Source organism: Pelodiscus sinensis, chromosome 12 (assembly GCF_052426305.1).
Source record: "Pelodiscus sinensis isolate ZL-2025 chromosome 12, ASM5242630v1, whole genome shotgun sequence".
NCBI lineage: Eukaryota > Metazoa > Chordata > Testudines > Trionychidae > Pelodiscus > Pelodiscus sinensis.
This window is the reverse complement of record NC_143063.1, coordinates 6,588,939-6,610,493: the sequence shown is the minus strand read 5'-3', so window position 1 is coordinate 6,610,493 and position 21,555 is coordinate 6,588,939. Positions and strand designations below refer to the sequence as shown.

Genomic DNA, 21,555 nt, shown 5'->3' with positions numbered 1-21,555 from the left:
AAACAAGCAACATCAGCATCACCTGGGACAAATTAAAGTGCAAACACCAGAGACACAACAGCAGCGCTTTGGTGCAGACTCCGTCACATGTGCAGTCTTCAGCACAATGATTTTGAAGACCCAAAGTCATAGAGCGAACCACAAGATTTTAGCAAGGGAAGGAGTTTATTTTGCTCTCACCCTAGGGGGGGAACTTTTCCCTCTTTCAGACTCAAGGAAACTTTATTTCCCACCCACTCCCTGCTAGCTACTCTTCCCCTTGAGGAGCTACCTCATGGCTACAGAATCTTTCTGTGCAAGTGTGGATTCCACAGATCTGAGTGGGGTGCTGCTACCTCTGTGGGCCAGGCAGCCCAGGGAGCGAGAGGCTAAGAACATGGAAATCAAGACTTGGGTCTCCAGTACATCAGCTCAGAACATTACAGCTGGGAGCTCCCTGCTCTGCTCATGGCTATAGCTACTGGGGCCCACAACACGGCTTTTTAATTTTATTCTCAGCTCTGCAGGAGAGGGTTTCACTGGACATTTCAGCAGGCGAGTTTGCTGTCTGGAGTAGGGGGGAAGGAGCTTTTGTCATGAATGGAAGGGGAGCAGGCGAGGCTTCACTCCTAGCTCTCGGCATGGAGCAGCAGTGAGGCTTGATGAGAATTACGGGTCGCTGGTTCGTGGAAGTAACCACACAGCTGTTAGTCACCACCACAGCTTCTTAGAACAGCTGCAGGTTTCAGCACCGCAGCCCTTGGATTCTGCCACTGGCTCCATGCACCTTGTTGCCACGCAGAGGCACCGTTTCTAGACAGGCACTTGGCAGCAGGGAGCAGACGCGCACGGCGTGGCTGCAGAGAGACTGGTCTGTGCCACCATGGCAGTGTGCCAGGCCTAGCAGTGCTGAAATGAGCCCAAGACAGCTTGGCCTGACAAGAAACTGAAATGCTGGGGGACGGCGAGGGGGCAGAGCGTGCCACTACTGCCTCTGGAGTTGGGGTGCTCCTGCCTGCTCCAGATCGCACTGGCTGCTCCCTCTTGGGCCGGGGGAAGGAGGGCTGGCTGTGCAACAGAGCTGTAGCTTTGCTGTGATTATACCATTCATTATAAAACAGGGACAGTACGGCAGAAAGGGATCTAGGGGTCACAGTGGACCACAAGTTAAATATGAGTCAGCAGTGTGATGCTGTTGCAAAGAAAGCAAACATGATTCTGGGATGCATTAACAGGAGAGTTGTGAGCAAGACACGAGAAGTCATTCTTCCGCTCTACTCTGCGCTGGTTAGGCCTCAATTGGAGTATTGTGTCCAGTTCTGGGCACCGCATTTCAAGAAAGATGTGGAAAAATTGGAGAGGGTCCAGAGAAGAGCAACGAGAATGATTAAAAGTCTAGAGAACGTGACCTATGAGGGAAGGCTGAAGGAATTGGGTTTGTTTAGTTTAGAAAAGAGAAGATTGAGGGGGGACATGATAGCAGTTTTCAGGTATCTAAAAGGGTGTCACAAGGAGGAGGGAGAAAACTTGTTCATCTTGGCCTCTGAGGATAGAACAAGAAGCAATGGGCTTAAACTGCAGCAAGGGAGGTTTAGGTTGGACATTGGGAAAAAGTTCCTAACTGTCAGGGTGGTTAAACACTGGAATAAATTGCCCAGGGAGGTTGTGGAATCCCCATCTCTGGGAATATTTAAGAGTAGGTTAGATAAATGTCTATCAGGTATGGTCTAGACAGTATTTGGTCCTGCCATGAGGGCAGGGGACTTGATTCGATGACCTCTCGAGGTCCCTTCCAGTCCTACTATTCTATGATTCTATGACATTTTGCAGGACATTTTGCTTTATATTTTACCAATCTCCTGGTTATTTAGGGTATGTCGAAATAATGTCAAGCTGGAGGACTTCTTATGCTGACTCCTGTAACCGAAGTCGAAGTTTATCTGATAGAGGTAGCAAGGGGTGGGGAATCGACAAGTCAACTAGTCCGTAACATCCCTAGTGGAGACAGGCGTCATTCTGTTGCACCCTGTGGCCACTCAGAGCTTCCCGGTGACAGGAGAGTTGGAATTCATTACTGCCTGCTCCAAAACCAGAATCTGAGAACACTGCAGCTGAAGGAGATTCTTCCTTACCTGCTAGCATATAGGAGCTAGGACACATAGCCGATCAATTCTGATTCTATCCAATGGAAGGCAGTGGCACACTCACCAGTTCAATGTTTACAGCCTGAGTGATTGGGAATGTAGTAAGTCCAGCTGCAAATTCCTGCCAGACTGTTAGGAAACTGGTAACTGTCCTAATTTACATTATGCAAAAGAGATGTAAAACGCTCTTGTACTGATCCGGTAGCTTTTCACACTTCCTTTACAATGGAGCAATCACAAGGTGGAGGAAAGCAAAGAATCAAGACCAGTAACTTGCTCTGTCTCTTTCCAGTGAGATGCCATGATACAAACAGTAAGGGCCTGTGTACACAGCAGGGCTAGCATTGGAATAAGTGATGCAACTTTGGCTATGTCAACTGTGTAGCGTAAGTTGAAATAGCTTAATGCAGCTTTTGGCGCTGTCTACACAGCAGGAAGTCGAAGGAAGAAAACTCTTCCTCTGACTTCCCTAACTCCTCATGAAATGAGGGTTACAGGAGTCAGAGTAAGAAGTCCTCCAGTTTGACATTATTTTGAAATAAAGGCTTATAGTGTAGACGCCACTATATTATTCTGAAATAATGCTGCTGTGTAGACGTACCCTAGGAGGTGTAGGTCAAAGAGGAAGGTTTGAGTTTCATTTCCATTGATCAGCAATTTCCATTCAGGGCTCAGGAAGCTGACACAATAGCTAGGCAAGAATGAATGTTCACAGTAACCAAAAGACAGGCAGGTGCTAAACACTGTGAAACGTGTATTAGGGCAACAATGTGATCGATATACCCACACCCTGGACTCACATGATCTCTTCAATGACAGGACAACGACTGAAGCCAAGGGCAAGCTGTTTGGAAACACCGTCGCTGATTCCACAGAGATTCAGTCTGGGGGGGAATAGGATTTGTAATCACAAATGGAACAGCTGACACACACAGCCGGCCAGGAAATGTCAGTGACTCCACTACCCGGGAACAGAAGGTACGGTTATGCTGCGTTTTACAACTGCAGCAGCGTGTCTCCTGGCTTGACAGACAGCGGCTTGTGCTGCTGCACTGAAAACAACCGTGTGGACACTGTGGCAAGGGCTGCAAAACGCTTAGGCGTCTGAGTCCAAGCTCCAGGCTGTGTCTGCACAGCTGTTTGAGTCTGCAGACCCTGGCTCTGAGACACATGGCCATGGGTTGTAAATCACAGTGCCGACATACCCAGAGAGCCCCACGTTAGGGTCTGCTCGAGGAGCAGGTAGTACCCATAGATGCTGGAACTGATGGGGGGCAGTAGCACCCTCTGGCTCGTAATGATTTCCATCATCTGCAGTTCTTACAGTCTGGTTCAATGGCTCTCTGCCTCCCCTCCCCCAACTATACACATTGGTTCAGCCCCCGCCTTCCCAGAAGTGCCAGTTTGCCACCAATGTGTCCCTCAATCCATATGGCTGCCTGAGGCTACTTCTCCCCCCCCCCCCCCCCCGTGTAAATTAGAGCAGCCACAGACCACGCCCTCCGTACCAGATCCCAAGCTCTACTGAAGTCACCACGAGCCCCACTGCCGCTATCTTGTCCTGAGAATCATAGAACCACCGTGTCTAATGCAGTTCAACTTACTCAATCCTTCTGAGCCAGGTGAAATGCGGAAGCCCCTCTGCCAAGGTGCGGATGGCACCTTCCCCAAAGCTGTTCTCTGACAAACTGGAAGGACAATCAGAATTCACTGAGGAGCTGGAAGAAGCTACATCAGAGAAGAGTCACTGGGCGGGGAAGCTGAGGGGGTGCTATCCTGATACCAATGTCACAAAGGGGGTCTCATTGAACATTCTCTGTAACTCACTTCATGAGGCAGGATTGACCTACGGGCTCTGTGCATTTGCCCAGGGGCTTTAAAGTCCATGGGTGAAATCCAGGCCCTAGTGAAATCAATGGGCGTTTTGCCGTGGACTTCAACGGGGTCAGGATTTCACCCTGCATAGTTGTAAATTCTACAAATGCTACACCTAGCTGCACATTATTATTTGAGCCAATATATAAAACAGACAGACGGGCAGAGGTACAATCAAGCCCTATTTTCTTAAAGGATACCTATTAATTCCCAACAGCACCTACCTTATCTCTTCTAGGTACTGGCACTTAACCAGGGCTTTGGCCAGCTGTGTTCCTCCAAGTGAACCAATGTAATTGGACTGCAGACTGGTGAGAGAAAGAAAAATCTTCAACAGATTCTTTTGACAAATTTGACTGCCTGCCAAAGAAACAACCACTCCTCTGGTTTCTTTGATATTTGCACCCTCCTTTACGAAGGACAAAGATGAGACCTTGAGAACAAGTCACAAACCAGTGGAACAGCAGCGATTTCAACGTGGCTAAGAATTTTGTACACAAACTAACCATCCCAATTTTCACCTCAGTGCACCATGAAGGTGAAATCTTGGCCTCAGCAAAGTCAAAACAAAACTCCCATTTGACTTAAAGAATTTCACATGTAACCTTCCCTTGGTTGTCACATGCGATTTTCACTCACAAAGCAGCTGTAGTTAAACAGAACGGGTGTGTCTAGACTACATGGCTCCATCGACGGAGCCATGTAAATTAGTTTATTCAGCATAGTCAAAGAAGCGGGGATTTAAATAATCCCCACTTCATTAAAATAAACATGGCTGCCGCACTGTGCCGACAATCAGCTTATCTGACAGAGCGCGGCAGTCTAGACAGGGATCTGCAGGCTGGGGAAGCCTTTGCCGACCGATCCTGTAAACCTCGTTTCACGAGGCATAAGGGATCGGTCGGCAAAGGCTTCCCCAGCTGACAGATCCGTGTCTGATCGTTGGCACAGTGCAGTGGCCATGTTTATTTTAATAAGGCGGGGATTATTTAAATTCCCACTTCTTTGACTATGCCGAATAAACTAATTTACATGGCTCCGTTGACGGAGCCATGTAGTCTAGACACACCCAAAGATGTAGCTCTGCATTAATAAATTATGGACAAAGATCCCACCTGTCACCATGAGAAGCAAAGCCTGTAGAAAATGAAAAGCTGCATGGCACAGTGTATTCAACCTATAGCCATGGCATGGGAGCGTTTGGTCTAAGATAGCAAAGAGAAAAATTAGCATCATTTAACTGTGTTGCTGCTGTGGTACAGCCGGGCAGTGCTCTTTTGATCAGAGGCAGGAAAGACTTTCTAGCACTAAAAGCTTAGCACAATTCCATTTAGAGAACAGAAAAATAATACAAGACGACAAAATAATGCAGGGCCAGATGGATGCTCCTAGTTACCCTCTCATCAGATGAGAACAAGAGGACACCATTAAAAATGTAACATATTCAAAACTGATGGAAAGGCATCTGTTATACACGTCCTAATTGATCTGTGGAAGTGACTGCCACTGAGACCAAGAGCTTAGTGGGAATGACACTGCTGTAAAAACACATGGCAATAGATAATAATCACACTATGGTAGGGAGCGCTGGAAGCAAGTATGCAATGGAACCTGGCGTTGGCTGTTGGTTGGTGTTTTTGATTTGTTTAACCATGTGCCTGCATCAGTTCATTCTTCACCCACCTTCATTTTCAGTCTCTTTTTTTAGCAGCCCCAGCATTTCTGGGGTGCCCTGCCTCAAGAAATATAAGTCCAGAAGTGGAAGCAAGCACTTACTGAAGGATCTTCAAGTAGCACATGTTAGGCAAAGAGAGGGAGAGTTTCGCTGCAGTGCTGTCTCCGACATGGTTCCTTGCTAACCTGAAAAACATATGAAACATTACTGACGATGAACTAACGGGCCTATTTGCTCCCTTCAACACGTATCTCTGTGGCTCCTGTTAGAGATAACAGGAGCTGCTCAAAGAGGAACATAAATATCCTTAATTAACCCTTCAGAGACTGAATATTGTTATAGACTGAAATAATAGCTCCGCTTCAGAATTCAGCCATTAAACAGTAAACTAAAACATGGTGGAATTACTCTGTGGTTATTTTTCCTGATACTCCTGCAATTACCACTAATTCATACAACCAGTAGGTCAATTAAATAATTCAATCACTTATTATTTCCCCTTTATCAGTGTAGAGACTAAGCCGCAGTCCTTCAATGCAAGTGCAGGGCAGGAACCTCAGTCAGAATCTTCAGCAGTACAGAACAGCCCTCTGCTATTTGAGCTAGCGGAGAAACGCCGTCAGCTCTCAGTAGTAGTGGGCTGCTCTCTTATTTGCACTAGCCACTAGATGGGGATGTGATACAGGTGTGTTTTGCCACCAGCTCCCATGTGGACTCCCATCCATGTAACTAGCTCACAGGTGGAGTGAGCTGACTGGATTGTAGGAGTGGAACCTTCGGCTTTAAGTATATTTTTGATGAATGAACCCAGTCCATTAGCCTATAATCTGGAGGTAACTGGATGAGCTATACATTTTGATTGCAACATAAATATATTTTTCCCACCTGGTTAAAGGTTTTTTATTCTTTCATAGGATACGGACGCTTCTCTTCTGAAAACTAATAGGAAGTTAGATGAACAATAATAAATTGAGTGACGGTCCTAGGCTAACAAAGTCTACAATCAGCCCCATCATCCATTTTTATTATAGTAATAATTATATGGATTTCCTTTTTATTTGTTAGGTAATATGTACACCAGGCAGCTGTGGCAAACGCTGTGTCCTGTGTGCCTGTCTGTTCTGTACACAGCACAAGCATGGGTTCTCCTTCACTAGCAGCCCAAAGGAGTCTGCCATTCATTCCAGTGGGGAGACCAGATGTGAAGCCTCAGAACTTTGGTACCAGCCAGAGAAAATGTGCAACTCACAGTAGCTCCTCAACACCTCTGCAGTGAGCCAGAGCCTCTGCGAGCGTCTCCCCTCCTGCTGGGCCAATGAAGTTCGACGACAGGCTACAATACACATGGAAACCAGCAGATCTGTTAGTGGCTGCTGCACTGAAAAGTGCCAGGAAACACCAGATACACATTTCATCTGTAGCTCGAATGGTGCTTTTAGACCGAAAAGCATGACAAGGAGCACAGGGCACCGTAATGATGGGCTGCAACTGAAGTAGGCTGGAGATGCCAACCCAAAGCTCATCAGGAGACACACGGGTCTCCACATCCAATAGCTCGAACGAGAAAGGCTCACCAGAGAGGGCGTGGCATGACTGGCTCCGAAGACCCCATTTGCTTCACATGGCAATGAGTGAAGTGGCAGGCCAAGGAGTAGATGAGAGATATTTATTCAGCATTCTGAGCGGGCAGTGTTAGGGTGCATCGACACTGCACTCTTAGGTCGAAATTTGCATAGTTTATTTCGAGTGTATTTCAAACCGCTATTCCGAAATGCCCCTTAACCCTCGTCGAACGAGGGTTACTGGGACGTTGGAATAAGTCTGCTGTTATTTCGATCTATTTCAAAACAGTGGGATGCTTCAATAGACACAGAATAGCTATTTCAGGATACTTCCGGTAACCCGAAATAGCTCTGCAGTGTAGATTTACCCTTACAGGCTATGGCTCTATCACTTATATGCAAGCAACTTGGCCCAGCTTACTTTGCTGAGCCCCTGGTGTCACAGTGAACTACGGAAGAGCCATCCGAATACTGGACCCTTCTTTCTCCAGTCCCACTTACTATATTACACTGCTGATGACTGCTGTGTAATATAGGGGGCCTATGGGGAGCCTATGGCTGCTATTTCTCCCAGTGAGTGATCCCTCCATGGCCTAAGATTTGGGATGAATTTCCTTAGCAACTAAAACTGAACAGAAAGAGAAATTTCTTGGCATCCACCCCCTCTTTTGTAGGAAATAACGTGGCAGCAATGGGACAGCGCTGCTCTGAACACCCTAGGGCCTGAAGTTCTCCACTTAGCGACAGAAGAGGTAACGCGCCAATAATGGCAGGCACTTGTGCTGCTTTTGTTACGTGGACACTTGTTCACTAAAATGTGTAGTGAGATTAGTGCATGGCCAGGGCAGGTGCAACGTTTAGTCACAAAGAGCCTGATCCAAAGCCAACTGTAATCAAGGTGGGAGTCTTTGCAGTAACTTTTAGGCAGGTAAAATAAAATCAGACATGAACATTCCTCCCAACCTTCACTCCGACGCTAATTAATCCCATTATTCAACCCAAAATATAAAGCAACTCACTTGACTTTCTTTAAGTTTTTCATTTCTGGCAGGAGCGCGGCTATTTTTTCCAGACCAGCACGCTCAAACTTGTTATGGCTTAAACTTTAAAGGGAGGAAAAAAAGCCACATTAAGAATAAAACCATGGCGTTTCCCACTGAGTACAGAGTCTTGTCTAACATCTGACTGAAGGGACCCAAAATTACTTCACTATTCACAGCTGAATAGTGAAGTCAAAAAGGTGTTTATTTGAACTGCATCTCAGAGGCAGCTCCAAAACAGAGTTCCTGATCCAAATGTTGACAGACGGAATTCAACCCAGGGGTTTCCATTGATCCCACTATACACCATTCCATGTGCCAGCTGCACAGTTGCTCAGATTTTGTGTCTGAAGTTTTGGTTTGGTCCCATCTCTAATTCAAGTAGCCCAGATACTTAACCATTAACAGCCCCCGTAAAACTGCGCCTAGGAACACCTCTTGGCTTGAGTTCTACAACCCAGCCCCATCGCTGACAGAGAAATTACAAGAAAGAAGCAACCCACTTGATTTCTTCCATGTGAGCAGCATTCTTCAGTGCTTCTGCCAGGTGGGCACAGCCTTCACTCCCAATACTGTTATTGTTCAAGCTGGAAAGGATATTTACCAAATATCATGCATTAGGCTGTTACTCAGTGGCACGGCTTTATGAACAGAGGATGAAATTAACTTCCGTGCAGAGGGCCAGCGAAAGCCCAATGAGCCATCTGAGTCCTACGTAAGGCCTCTGAACAGGGATTTAAGTGGGATGCAAGTGGTGCATTAGCATTGGACTTCAAAAGGAAAAACAAACAAACAAATCCTTGCAGCTCATTGCGCTGCTGGGAAAAAAATGCTGCCATCAACTTCTGAAACAGCTGCATGTATCTAAGGTAACCACTGACCAGTACACTGAATAGTGACATCATAACTCTGTGGTCTCTTGTTATGTAACAATCGTGCTATCACTACTGGGGATTGCAGCGGCTGTGCTAGCAAAAGACTCTTCTGTGCTCCCACAAAAACGGAAAATATGATCTGAGCTACATGTTTGTTGACTAATGTGTGAGTTTTTGGCAGCTCACTGGGTGCACATACATTTTTATGGGTGTATCTGCTAAGCTTAGCTTTGCAAATCTGCCCCAAATGTTTCCTCTTCTCAGTGTATTTGCTGTGAAGAGGATTTTTAAAAACGCTACTTCATTCTAGCTTAGTTAGCAGTAGGTCAATAAAAGTAGGGACTACCAAAACCAGCAGACGTACTGGGCCAAATACTGCAGCTGCTGATCATGTCACGGCAGAACTACAGAAGGGTGCAGCGTCATTTTTGCTAAGTAATATGTTAGTATTTCTATGAGCCCCATCAATGTAGGATACCGTGACAGACAAAGTCTTGGTTGGGCTCATATCAATGTCTGACAGCATGGGAAGGAGTCATGCTGCGGTATCAGAGGGATTCGGACATTAATAAACTTACCCTCCAAACAAGCCTGTGAGATTAGCAATGCATTGCTACCTCCACTGAACAAAGGGGAAACGGTGGCACAGGCCTGTTCAAGATCACACAGAGTGTGAGACAGAGCTGGAAAAATGAACCTACATCTCCTGAATCCCTAACCAGTATCATGTGCACAGACTAGGCCTCCTTGCTGCTCTGGCCTCAGGCCTGCCTAAAAAGGTTGGACATACTCCCAACGGAAACTTTCCTTTTTTGATTCCAGCACATTTACATAAGTGATTCCTAGAATGGAAGCAGATTCCTAGGGGCTAAGTCTACTCTCCAGAGTGAAACTGGAGCTAAACTGGGCATCTCTATAGGAAGCGTAGGGAAGGAACCACACACAGGCCTTTCCTCTCTAGTGTTTGTACGAGCCTGCTAACAGCACTGTCCCGGAGGGCCGGCGCAGACATACTTACAGGAGTCTTTTCAGTAAAGGCATTTGGTGAAGTCCTGACACCAGCATGAGAGTGGCCGTGTCATCAAGTTCCAAGGAGCTGAGGCTGAGAGGCAAATGGACACAGGAATAAGCGTTCACAGCTCTAAATGGGTAGTTCAGACCATTTGCTAGAAAGCGGCTTCAAAGCAATGGGAGGCTGACAGAGCCCAGTGGCCCTGTCATTATGTCGATCCTAGCTGTGTAGGAAAAGGAACCTCTGAACTGTCTTACAAAGGTTTTGTAGCTCTGCATCCTGCAGTGAGGGGCTGCTGAGGAGACTGCAGTGGGGGAAATAATTTCTCCTGGTGTTACAAAGAGAGTAACACCAGGGCTACATCTAGACTGGCATGATTTTCCGCAAATGCTTTTAACGGAATGGGCTTCTGAAAGAGCGCATCTGCTCTTCTGCAAAAATAGGAGAAGAGCAGACAGGTTCTCTGGACGCGGTGGAATTTTTTTGGGATACCTCCAGTATCCCGGAAAACCCCCAGTCTAGACGTAGCCCAGGAGACTTGGTGAAAGCAATTACAAAGGCTAAGAATCACAGGTCATTATTAACAGGGACAGTGAGAAATGCTCCAGACATAAGAATTCTCCGTTTTTTCTTCAAAAGCAAAGATATCATGAAAGCATTTTGAGATTTCATAGAATCAAAGAATATTAGAACAACAGCACTTGGTTCTGGACCTCCAACACTCAGATCATCTGAAGAAATGGCCATGCAAGCTCATGATACTATCTACATGTTTTGTTAGTCTTTAAAGTGCTACCAGACTATTTGTTATTTTTCAAGTTTTTCCTGGATATGGTGCATCTTCCAACACTGCAGTGTCAGCGCTCACATTCTGCAGTGGGACATGCACAGGTACTGAGAATATCAAAGATCTTGGCTTGTACACAGAACTCTGCTCTCTGCCCATATCATATGATACTAATCCTGTTATCCCATCCTTAGTTGCAAGTACTAAGGAATTAGCTTTCTCCCACAGCTGACGTCTACCATCCATCTGTGTGGTCCATGACACACAGCTTGTAAGTAAATGCAGTTTAATCATAAAAGCTAATGGTAACTGGGCTAACAGGTTCTAGACAGCACCATGACAATACACTTACTTAAGCTCTTCAACAGCATGACATTGCTGCAACCCTGCCACAAGATATCCCATTCCCCTTGGCAGAACACTGCTGGCCGTCAGCCTGAAAAACCAGTAACAGCAGCGAATGAGACAGCTTATGGGAGATAACGGAATCACTTTCCTTACCAGTGATGTGCAGCTGCTTCTGGGGTGGAATGCAGCTTTTTATCAGCATAAAACACAACTGGGAAGTTAGAAGTAGCACTAATTGGTATCTGCATACTAAAATGACTAGTGTCTGATATTTAAGAGACAGATTCTTTCCAAACAGAACCATAAGAGGGGAAATTAGATCAATGGAATGTAATTAAGTATTTGGCCAGGTACTCTTATTCTTGCAAAAAATGCCATTGGTTCTTTAAAAATCGCAAGTGGTCATAGGATCATGGATTTACTCCTAGCAGCTGTGGACTCATTTCTTGCCCTATTAATCTGTAATCATTTCAGAATTAAGGGGCTGCATAAAAGTAAGAACCCTTGAGGAGCTAAGCTTTTGAAGGATGAGGAGCCAAATCCCATGAGAAGTTTTCCAGCTCCATTTTACAGACCCAAAGGAACTGGATAGTCCAAAATACTGGGCGCTGAATCTGTACTGACTCAGAATCTCTGCTGGTTCTGCCAACATCAACAAAGAATGAATCCCAAAAGATTTTACTGTGCAAAGGCTCATCCTGATTCACATTTAGCTATGGCCACTTTATACCACTCTAGGGCTACGTCTAGACTGGCATAATTTCCGGAAATGCTTTTAACGGAAAAGTTTTCCATTAAAAGCATTTTCAGAAAAGAGTGTCCAGATTGGCACGGACGCTTTTCCGCAAAAGCACCTTTTGTGGAAATGCATCCGTGGCCAATCTAGATGCGCTTTTGCGCAAAAAAGCCCCAAACGCCATTTTCGCGATCAGGGCTTTTTTGCGCAAAACAAATCTCAGCTGTCTACACTGGCCTTTTGCGCAAAAGTTTTGCGCAAAAGTTTTGCGCAAAAGGGACTTTTGCCTGAATGGGAGCAGCATGGTATTTCCGCAAAAAGCACTGATTTCTTACAGTAGGAAGTCAGTGCTTTTGCGGAAATTCAAGCGGCCAGTGTAGACAGCTGGCAAGTTTTTCCGGAAAAGCGGCTGATTTTCCGGAAAACTGGCCAGTCTAAACACAGCCTAGGGGTCTAAAGGGTGTATTATGATTACAGATTAATAGGGCAAAAATGTCCACAACTGTTAGGAGTAAACCCACAATCTTATTTCCACTTGCTATTTTTAAAGACCCAATGGCATTTGGGTAAAGTGAGACTAGCTTCTATTTACACTCTTAAGCACCTTTACATGACTGGAGCAGGATAAAATGTCCACAGCATATATGAGAATCAGGTCCTCTTATCTTTATAGGTTTGTACATAAGAAAGGGGGCAGGAAGTGACAATTTCTCTGAAATCTTGCATCATGACTAAATGCTCAAGTGCCCCTTTCTAGCAATCCACAGAAGAAAATTCTCGAACACCTGCCACGTTAACACATGCAAATACGTATGTGTGAAAGTTGCAACGTTCACACCTGGATTCCAATTTTCCCACTTGATGGGCCTCCAGTTCGGTCCGTTACAAGGTCAGGGGCCAGCCATGGAGGTCTGATTAGGGTTGTCAGGTGTCCGGTATTGACCCGAACAGTCCGGTATTTTTGCCTCCTGTCTGGTAAAAAAATCAGAAAATACTGGACACCTAAAATGTCCAGTATTTTCTGATTTTTTTCCTGCCAGGAGGCGAAAATACCAGAAAATACCTGCTAGGAGGTGAAAATACCAGGCAACCCTACACATGCTCAGCAATCAGGCCCAGCCTTTGGACCCCTCCCCAGCTCCCCCCCGCAGAATCTCCCTTCCCTGCTGCTTAAGCAGGAGAGCTCTGTTTCGGCACAGAGTAAGAAAACAAGATGGCTGCTGGCAAAAAAAAGCCCCAAAGGTCTTAAAGGGGCCATGCTGGGTTTTTTTTTTTTTTGCTCAATAACTGTCGGGGTCCTTTTGGGGGGGGGGGGTCAACAATTTTGGTCTCCCCTTTTTTTCCTCAACAGTGTTTTTTTGGGGAGGGATGGGGATTGGTGTTTTTGGTTAAACCATCTGGCAACCCTAGGTCTGATGCTGATTCATGTTGGAATGTTTCTGGATTTCAGAAAAGAGTTTCAGTTCAGGCTGCTCTCTAGACCCCAAAGCTCAGAGAAGCGATGGAAGTATGCATTTGGAGTTCGCCAGCCAGCAAGACTGCACAGGGACGTTCTGAACGAGAATACAGACAGGGCTAGTGGGGCTGGGAAAAGGCCAGTGAAGGCAATAGGGGTATCTGCTTGGAATCATAGAATACTAGGACTGGGAGGGACCTCGAGATGTCACTGAGTCCAGTCCCCTGCCCCCATGGCAGGACCAAATACTGTCTAGACCATCCCTGATAGACATTTATCTAACCTACTCTTAAATATCTCCAGAGAATGAGGAAGTGGGAAGGTATCCAGGTGAATATTCAACAGTAACAAGCTTTTCAATGATTACATACTCAAACTTCTTCAGCGCTGGAAGAGGAAGAAGCGCATTGATGAGTGTTGCTTCTTCAGCATTGTTGAGGTCAACGTGAGACCAGCTGCAAGGACAAAAAAATTGCATCCTGTCAGTGACACCCAAAGCTCTGAACAGGCCCCAGCTGCCATGGAGCGGGATGATGTTTGCAGTTGTTCTGCATGAACGGATCCAGGGCAGCCTATATTCTGACCCACACTCAGACCAACAGTCCATTAGGAAGAATTTCAAGGCATACGGTGGCATGTCAGTAGAATTCCATTGTGATGCCAGACCCCAGGCTCCATTCTTGAAACTTTCATATGAAGTTTTAAAGCCAGAGGGCCCCATCAGATTGCCTGGTCTGGCCTCCTGCACAACACAGACGGATTTGTCCAATACCTATCACCTGAGTCTCTCTAGGCTTGATCACCCCAGATTTTCTTGCATGAGTCAGCTTAGTCCAGGTGTTTCAAGCACCAACAAATAAAGAGCCACTGCTCAGCACCAAGAACAAATGGCCATCAGTGTGTCAGGCGGGTGTGTGTGTGTGTGTGTGTGAGAAACTCTCATCACTCCATGATGCCAGTATGCTGTGTATCACAAAATGCACAGCACATGCACCAATCGAGGCAAGTCTTGTAGCATTCCTGTGCCCTTGGGGCAGTATGTGCATCTGAGTGAGCTGTTGCAACCAGCTGTGGTGCAGCCACATGCGGAACCGGCATGTCAGACTGTGTGTGTGCTGCTCTCTAGCCCCCTCCTTTGCTGGAGGTCACTTAGGGCTAAATTCGGCCCCCAAATCTCCCCCTCCGCTGATACTCCCGCTGAGGTTGGACAGGGTATGCGTGTCAGGGGAGAATTGGCTGTAGACTACTCTTGTTTCTCTGCATGATTTTCTAGCTGCCCCGCCCCAGTTTCAGAACAAGTCTATTCTTTCCCTGCACCCGGACAAGGGAGACGTTGCTGCCGCACTTGGAGAGCTCACCTCAGCTCCTGAAGCTGCATGCATTTCTCAACGAGCCTCTCCAGACAGTGGATGTGCTTCACCTCCAGTTCGCACTGATTCAATCTGCCCGGTGTGGGTACAAACACACAAATGCATCAAACAACAATCGGCTCAGCCCATGCTCATCCGGGGCCTTGCAGTCAGCCACGTCCCACTGGCCTTGATCTGCTGTATGGCTGGTCTCGGGAGGAGGCCAGAGCTGCACAAACCCAAACTCCCTCTCTAGCAGGGAGGGGGCAGCTTGTCCCCCCTTGATGTGCCTTGTCTGAGGTAGAGCGGAGGGAGCACAGCCCTTCCCCACCCTGGGTGCCCGTAGCTAGAAGTCCCTGCATTCTCCCAGGCACAAGGACTGATTTCCCTGGCCAGAGCATGAAAGCTCCTTTGTTACCTACCAGCTCAGTGTTCTTGGGGAGCAAGGCCATAGTACTCATGGAGCCCTGCCCCCGTCTCTGCTTGAACTAAAGCTAATACAAAAAGTTGAAAAGGCAGGGGCAGATGCACCTAAACCCCTTTGGACATGGGTGAAAGATTAAGGAAACATCCCAGCCTCCCTTGCATTGACGATGGGACAAGGAGGCATCTCCATTAGCATACAGAACGGAGAACGGCAATTCCAAGACAAGAACCACCCTGAACTCTGGGCCACAGAAAGGAAAGCAATGCCTGATGGGAAATCCCTGCTGCAGATGCGAATAACCCCGCCCACAGTAATTACCAGACCAATTTTAGTAACAAATCCCCTGTTGGTATCCAAAATACCGAAACGGCTTAATTGCATTATGAGCCCCATCAATGGAACAGGGCCTATAGCCAGGAATGATCAGTTCCTGTTTCTAGCCTAAACACAGCAATGCTGGGATATTTCCTGGCATCACCGGTTTACCCATAAACAAATCCAGCGTCCCCCATTGAACTGTTGTTGTTTCCCTACAAAAGCCTCCCATCCCACCCAAGTCAAGTGTTCTGATGCCTGGATCTCCATTCTGCATCAGTTCCACTGGCATTTCATCTGCTCCTGACTGATTGTGCTGGGGGCTCGGCTCTGCCTGTCTCCACCCCTCTGGACTCCCAGCTACCGTCACCACCTGGGAACCCCAACTGAGTCAAACTTCACCGAGCGGTGAGATCTCTCCCTTCGCCCACCCCCTCTCTGTAGGTAAAGCCTCCTGTCTCTGCCTTATGTAATCAGTTATGGTCTGCTTGCCCTAACATTTACAATCCGATTTTAGTACTGTTTGATTTGGCTAGCTCCCCTTGCATGGTTACTACCTAGAGATAACTTTCATAGTTAAGCTGGTTGTTGTGCTCTTTTTCTCTCTCTCTCCTTCCCTTGTGGGTCACTAGCAGAACGGTCGTGGTGTGAAAGTGGGGATAGGGACGTGCTGCACCTGGGGGCCTATGAGGGTTGCAGCTTAAAGTGCTTTTAAACCTGGCCCACTGAGTCCAAGGGCATGTGAGGGTCACAGCCTGGCACTGCTGTGCAACTAGCCTGCTGAGTCCAGGGACATATAAGGGGTCAGTTGGTGAAGCTGATTAACCAGTCCTCTCATGCATTAGTGGGTGTGAGTGTATGTTCATCTGATTCTCAGGTGGGAAGAACCCAACCGTGGGGGACCTACATGCTGCAGAAGAGCTCCATTGGGAGGGAATTGGCAGAAAGGAGAAGTAACACTAGCACATTGCTAGAATTATCAATCCTCATCCCCCCCCCCGCCCCGAAAAGTAATACATGAGCCTACTCCAAAGCAACAGGCAAATCTGGTAACACTTTGTACTATCCCTTCTACACGCCCCCTTGCAAAAGCCTGCATTAAGCCTGATCAGGTTTAATTGAAGGCTTCTACTTATTAAGGATACAACTGGAATGCTAGTGAGTTCTTTTATTGCATGGTCAGTCAGAGCGAGAAACCAGCTATGAAAAGCACAACCAGATGCATCACCTCACCTGTTAACCACAGACTCCATCTTCTCCGTTTGACAGGGAAACCCCACCCTCACTCGCAGGAGACCTTTGCCTTTTAATATCCTAGGAGAAGATGGAGACATCAATACATCGCAGCCCAGAGCTCGTTGGCGTGTTACACAAGTTGTTCCAAAGGCTCTGTCGCGCAGGTTACTGTCCATAAGATGGGACAGAATAGAGGAAATCGGCAGAGTTGATTTATCAAATGAATGGAAATTATCTCTGCCTAAGGACTTGACAGCATTTGTCCAAGCCTGATTTCCACACACAGTCATTTATTTTTAAAAAGGAACTGAAAACAGTGGTGTGACAGATGGCAATTTCCTGAAATCCTATTGAATTAAGTTAAATCGCACTGTATAAAAATGCAATTGCTTGTGTGTTCCTGTAGGCTTGCATGCCACTTTTCTAGAGCCACAACGAATGGAAATGTCGGGAACTTCAGAGATCCCTGGATGGACAATACCTGTCCTGAGCGTGCTAGGTCTGAGCTAAGGCTGCCATGAATTTATGACCACGAAGGAGACACCTTGGGCAGTGCTGAAGAACTAATCATCTGCTGGAGCCCATGCTGGAGTTGGGGTGATCTCTTTAAGGTTCATTAGCATGCTGTAGCTTAACCATGGCCCTTTACACTGTCATCAGTTTCTGAGGAGAAAGCGAGCAGGCCTGCTTAGGCTGCCTGACTTTGCTGGTGAATTCATAGCACAACAGGGAACCGTGCAGCCTGGATATAGCCTGGGCAGAAGGGAGAGACGTCTCCACCCAAGAGAGCAGAGAGCTGGGGAGCCAAGCTCCTGAGAACAGGTGCCCTCCCTGGACCATTGAGGGCGGTTACAGGGCTGGGTCGGTGACAAGCTGCAGTTCAGGCTCTGCTTACGTGATCTCCGTAACATTCCCATGAGGCTGGACAGCCATCTGCAGAAGGCTAGCGACACGTTCCTCCCGCACCCATGCCTCTTCAATGCTGCAATGCAGAACACAGGCAACTTTGCTTTAGTCCATAAGCTTCTGTTAGCTAAACCACGCCTAGCTCGACCCTGCGCCCCAGGCATGTCTGGGTTCTCAGCTCACCATACGCAGTAGAGCTATCTCAGGGGAGAAAGCACAATGCAACCCCCCCCCCCCCGCCAGTATTTCTAATTTCCCTTCATCAGCTGTAATGAGAAGACAGGATATGGCGTAAGTCCTCACACTCCACTACAGGGTGCAAGATGGCAAGTGTAACACTGCCTAACAGTTTGGAATAGGAAGTGAAGAATTAGGTATTCAAAGAAAATGTTGCAGGGAAGGGTTCTTGTTCCCTATTCCTCTATCACTGGAGAGGTGTTTAATGGGCCACTTCCCCTCAAGTGATCCCTTAAGAGATGCATTAGCTAAGGCTTTGTCTGCACTACAATGTTTTGTCATCAAAACCTGTCTTTTGGCAACAAAACCGTGAGAGTGTACACACTGCAATGGGATTTTTGTCAGGAAAAACACCCTGTTCCACCCCTGCGAGAGACTTTCTTCTTTTCCTCTCCCTTTATCAACATAAAGAGCCAGTGTAGACTCTGCTGTTTGTTCTGTGGACAGAACTGACGTCTGCCAGTATCCCACCAATGCCTGTCCTGATGGCTCTGATCAGCTTTGATCTCTGCTGCCTCGCATCCCGCCCCTTTCACCCCTCCTGGAATAATCTGACAGCTGCGTGAGCTGCTCCCTTTGGGGAACAAACAAAGAGCAAAACTTTGGAGTGCTCCTATTCTGCCCTGCTAGGAGCACAGCAGCGGGCAGACTGCTGCTGCAGGGGGAGGGAGACAGGCTGCTGTGTTGCTCTGACATTCCTCATCATAGAAAGATCACAGAGCTACTCACGATGCTGCTTCTGGCAGCTGAAGAGGCTGCAGGAGAAGTTGGAGAGAATCCCAAGATGTGCAGGGATCAACTCTACCTTCCAACAACAGCACATTGTGGGATACAGATCCACAGTAAGGATGTTAAAATGCGGTTAACTGACTAGTCGACTAGTTGATGGAATTTCCATTGACTAGTCGACTAGTCGATAGGAACTTCTGCATTCCTCCTTTGAAATGTACAAGATTCCTTGCTGGGGCTCTTGTACATTTCAAAGGAGGAATGCAGAACTCCACATACAGCCCAGGGCCAGCAGGAAGTCCTGCTGACTCCAGGCTGTATCTGGCATGCCTGCTTTGAAATACACAAGAGGACTTCAAAGCCATTTCAAAGCCACGGAGCCCGGGGTCAGAAAGCGACTCCAAGTCCTCTGCTGACCCCAGGCTCCATGCTACACTGCATGCCGCTAGGAGCCTGAGGTAAGCTGAGGACTCTCCAGCCGACCCTGGGTTCCATGCGGCACTTCCACGCGGCACCTCCACGGCATCTGCCCCTTTGAAATGCGCAGAGGTGGCATTTGAAAGGGGCAGCCTGCTACACAGCTGATCTGCGGATCAGCTGTGAGATGGGGTACCCCTTTAAAATGCTGCCTCTGCAGCTATTCAAAGGGGCAGCTGTGAAGCCTGGGGTCAGCTGGGGTCTCCCACTTCATTTCCCCAGAACCCAGGCTCAGCTGGGGAGTCCCCAGCTGACCCTGGGTTCCTGGGAAGTGCTGCGTGGAACCCGGGGTCAACTGGGGAGTCCCCAGCTGACCCCAGGATCCCCTGCCCTTTTAAAATGGGTGGAGGCAGCAGTTTCAAAGGGGAAGCCACCGCACAGCTGATCAGCCTCTACACCTTTCAAAGGCGCAGTCGTGGAGCCCAGGATCAGCTGGGGACTCCCCAGTTGACCCCGGGTTCTGCGCAGCACTTCCTGGGAACCAGGGGTCAGCTGATCCCAGGCTCCATGGCTGCCCCTTTGAAAGGCATGCAGGCAGCATTTTAAAGGGGCAGCCGCTGCACAGCTGATCTGTTGAATTAAGCTACGCAACTTTAGCTATGTCAGTTGCATAGCTGAAGTAAAAATAGCTTAACTGGGCTTTTGGCGCTGTCTACACAGTAGGAAGTCAAAGGAAGAACACTCCTCCTTCCACTTCCCTTACTCCTCGTGAAATGAGGGCTACAGGAATCGGCGTAAGAAGTCCTCCATCTCGACATTATTTTGAAATAATGGCTTGCTGTGTAGACACGCATTTTATTTTGAAATAACGTCAGTTATTCCGAAATAACGCTGCTGTGTAGATGCAGCCAAAAAGTTTGTCTGCAGTGGGAAATAGCCCAGAATAACTGTTCTACAGGAGCTCTCTACAGGGATACTTTGGAAGTGGATTAAGCTAAAGTGCGAAAAGACACCTCTGGTTCAGAATAAGAGCTTCAGATGGGGAGCGTTTGTGCACCAGCGATTGTGCTTTACATTCACAACCTCACTTATCGGGGCGCCCCGTGATGACATCACGGCCATTGATGGCTGTGCAGGCGGGGGCACGGCTCGCACGGCCCGCCTGGGGTGCCAGCTGCCGCAGCCGGCCTTGGGCCACTCCTGTCACTTATTTCACAAGAGCTTCCATGTGCAGACAAACCTTAAATCACTGCTGACTGGGAGGGCAACTCAATTCCAACCTTTCTGCCTGCCATGCCTGATGTTATTTTCAGCAGAATGGGATCTTAGCTTATCAGAAACAAAGCGGGCGTGACTACGTAACACGAGCCCTGTTCTGTACCTTATTCTCAGTGTTCCCTGACTTTTCCTCAGTGCCTTCAGAAGATCATCCACGGCTTTGGTTGTCATGTTGTTGTTTGTTGATCTAGAATCATGGATTGTCGTAAGGAAAAGGTTCAAACAATTTCAACACTAACAAACTGTTCTGAGGCCAAGTTCAGTCTATGCCAGATTTCCCAGCAGTCTCTAACTCACATGTACTCTGTCAAGCTGGTGCACATTTGCAGTAGAGAGACCAGTTTTGGCAGGTGTTCTGGTTGAAAGAAGCACTCTGTTAGCCTGAAAGAATAGGGGAGGAAACTATATTAGTTCCTACTCAGTCATTAGTCCCTTTAATCCAGAAGTCGCAGGCACTGCAGCATCTCCTGAGAAAAGAGGAGGGCAGACAACGTCTAAGCGCTAAAACTCTGAAAATATTTCTGGTGAACTCTTAAAAGAGTTCTGTGACGCAGCCTGTTACGGGGGTTCTTTCACTCTACCTGACACAAAATACTCTCCTGTAACTGAATCACAGGGATGGATAACTACCGATGATTAAGAGTTAAGGGTATGTCTACACTACCACCCCAGTTCGAACTAGGGTGGTTAATGTAGTCAATCGAAGTTGCAAATGAAGCCCGGGATTTAAATATCCCGGGTTTCATTTGCATCTTGCCGGGCACCGCCATTTTTAAATCCCCAGTAGTTCGGACTCCACGAGGAGTAATGGCAGTTCAAATTAGAGAGCCTAATTCGAACTACCTACTCCATGCCGCGTGTAGCCGCTGGCACAGAGTCCGAACTACCGGGGATTTAAAAATGGTGGCGCCCGGCAAGATGCAAATGAAGCCCAGGATATTTAAATCCCGGGCTTCATTTGCAACTTCGATTGACTACATATACCACCCTAGTTCGAACTAGGGTGGTAGTGTAGACATACCCTAAGAGAAACATTGCAATGTAGATTCAGCTACATTTAGCGGGGACCAGTGTTCCCTGCGAGCTGAGTGCTGGAGCAGCCACTCAGGAAAGATTCAAATGTCCCCAGCTGATTAGCAGAGCACCCACAACATCCACCACAGGCAGCAGGT

General features: G+C 47.4%; 1 protein-coding gene across 4 annotated transcripts in view; it reads right to left on the bottom strand.

Annotated features, from left to right (window-relative positions):
* Positions 1–21,555, bottom strand: part of NLRC5 (NLR family CARD domain containing 5) — an 89,759-nt gene that overhangs the window by 6,103 nt on the left and 62,101 nt on the right. For all 4 annotated transcript variants that reach the window (XM_075940385.2, XM_075940386.2, XM_075940384.2 and 1 more), the window contains exons 28-42: positions 20,681–20,764; positions 20,487–20,570; positions 17,712–17,798; positions 16,814–16,894; positions 14,848–14,931; positions 13,861–13,944; positions 11,302–11,385; positions 10,169–10,252; positions 8,779–8,862; positions 8,255–8,338; positions 6,923–7,006; positions 5,775–5,858; positions 4,223–4,306; positions 3,728–3,811; positions 2,924–3,007 (exon numbers count right to left, since the gene is read on the bottom strand). In XM_075940385.2, coding sequence (XP_075796500.2) covers positions 2,924–3,007; positions 3,728–3,811; positions 4,223–4,306; positions 5,775–5,858; positions 6,923–7,006; positions 8,255–8,338; positions 8,779–8,862; positions 10,169–10,252; positions 11,302–11,385; positions 13,861–13,944; positions 14,848–14,931; positions 16,814–16,894; positions 17,712–17,798; positions 20,487–20,570; positions 20,681–20,764 — 1,260 coding nt within the window. The remainder of the gene's footprint in view (positions 1–2,923; positions 3,008–3,727; positions 3,812–4,222; positions 4,307–5,774; positions 5,859–6,922; positions 7,007–8,254; positions 8,339–8,778; positions 8,863–10,168; positions 10,253–11,301; positions 11,386–13,860; positions 13,945–14,847; positions 14,932–16,813; positions 16,895–17,711; positions 17,799–20,486; positions 20,571–20,680; positions 20,765–21,555) is intronic.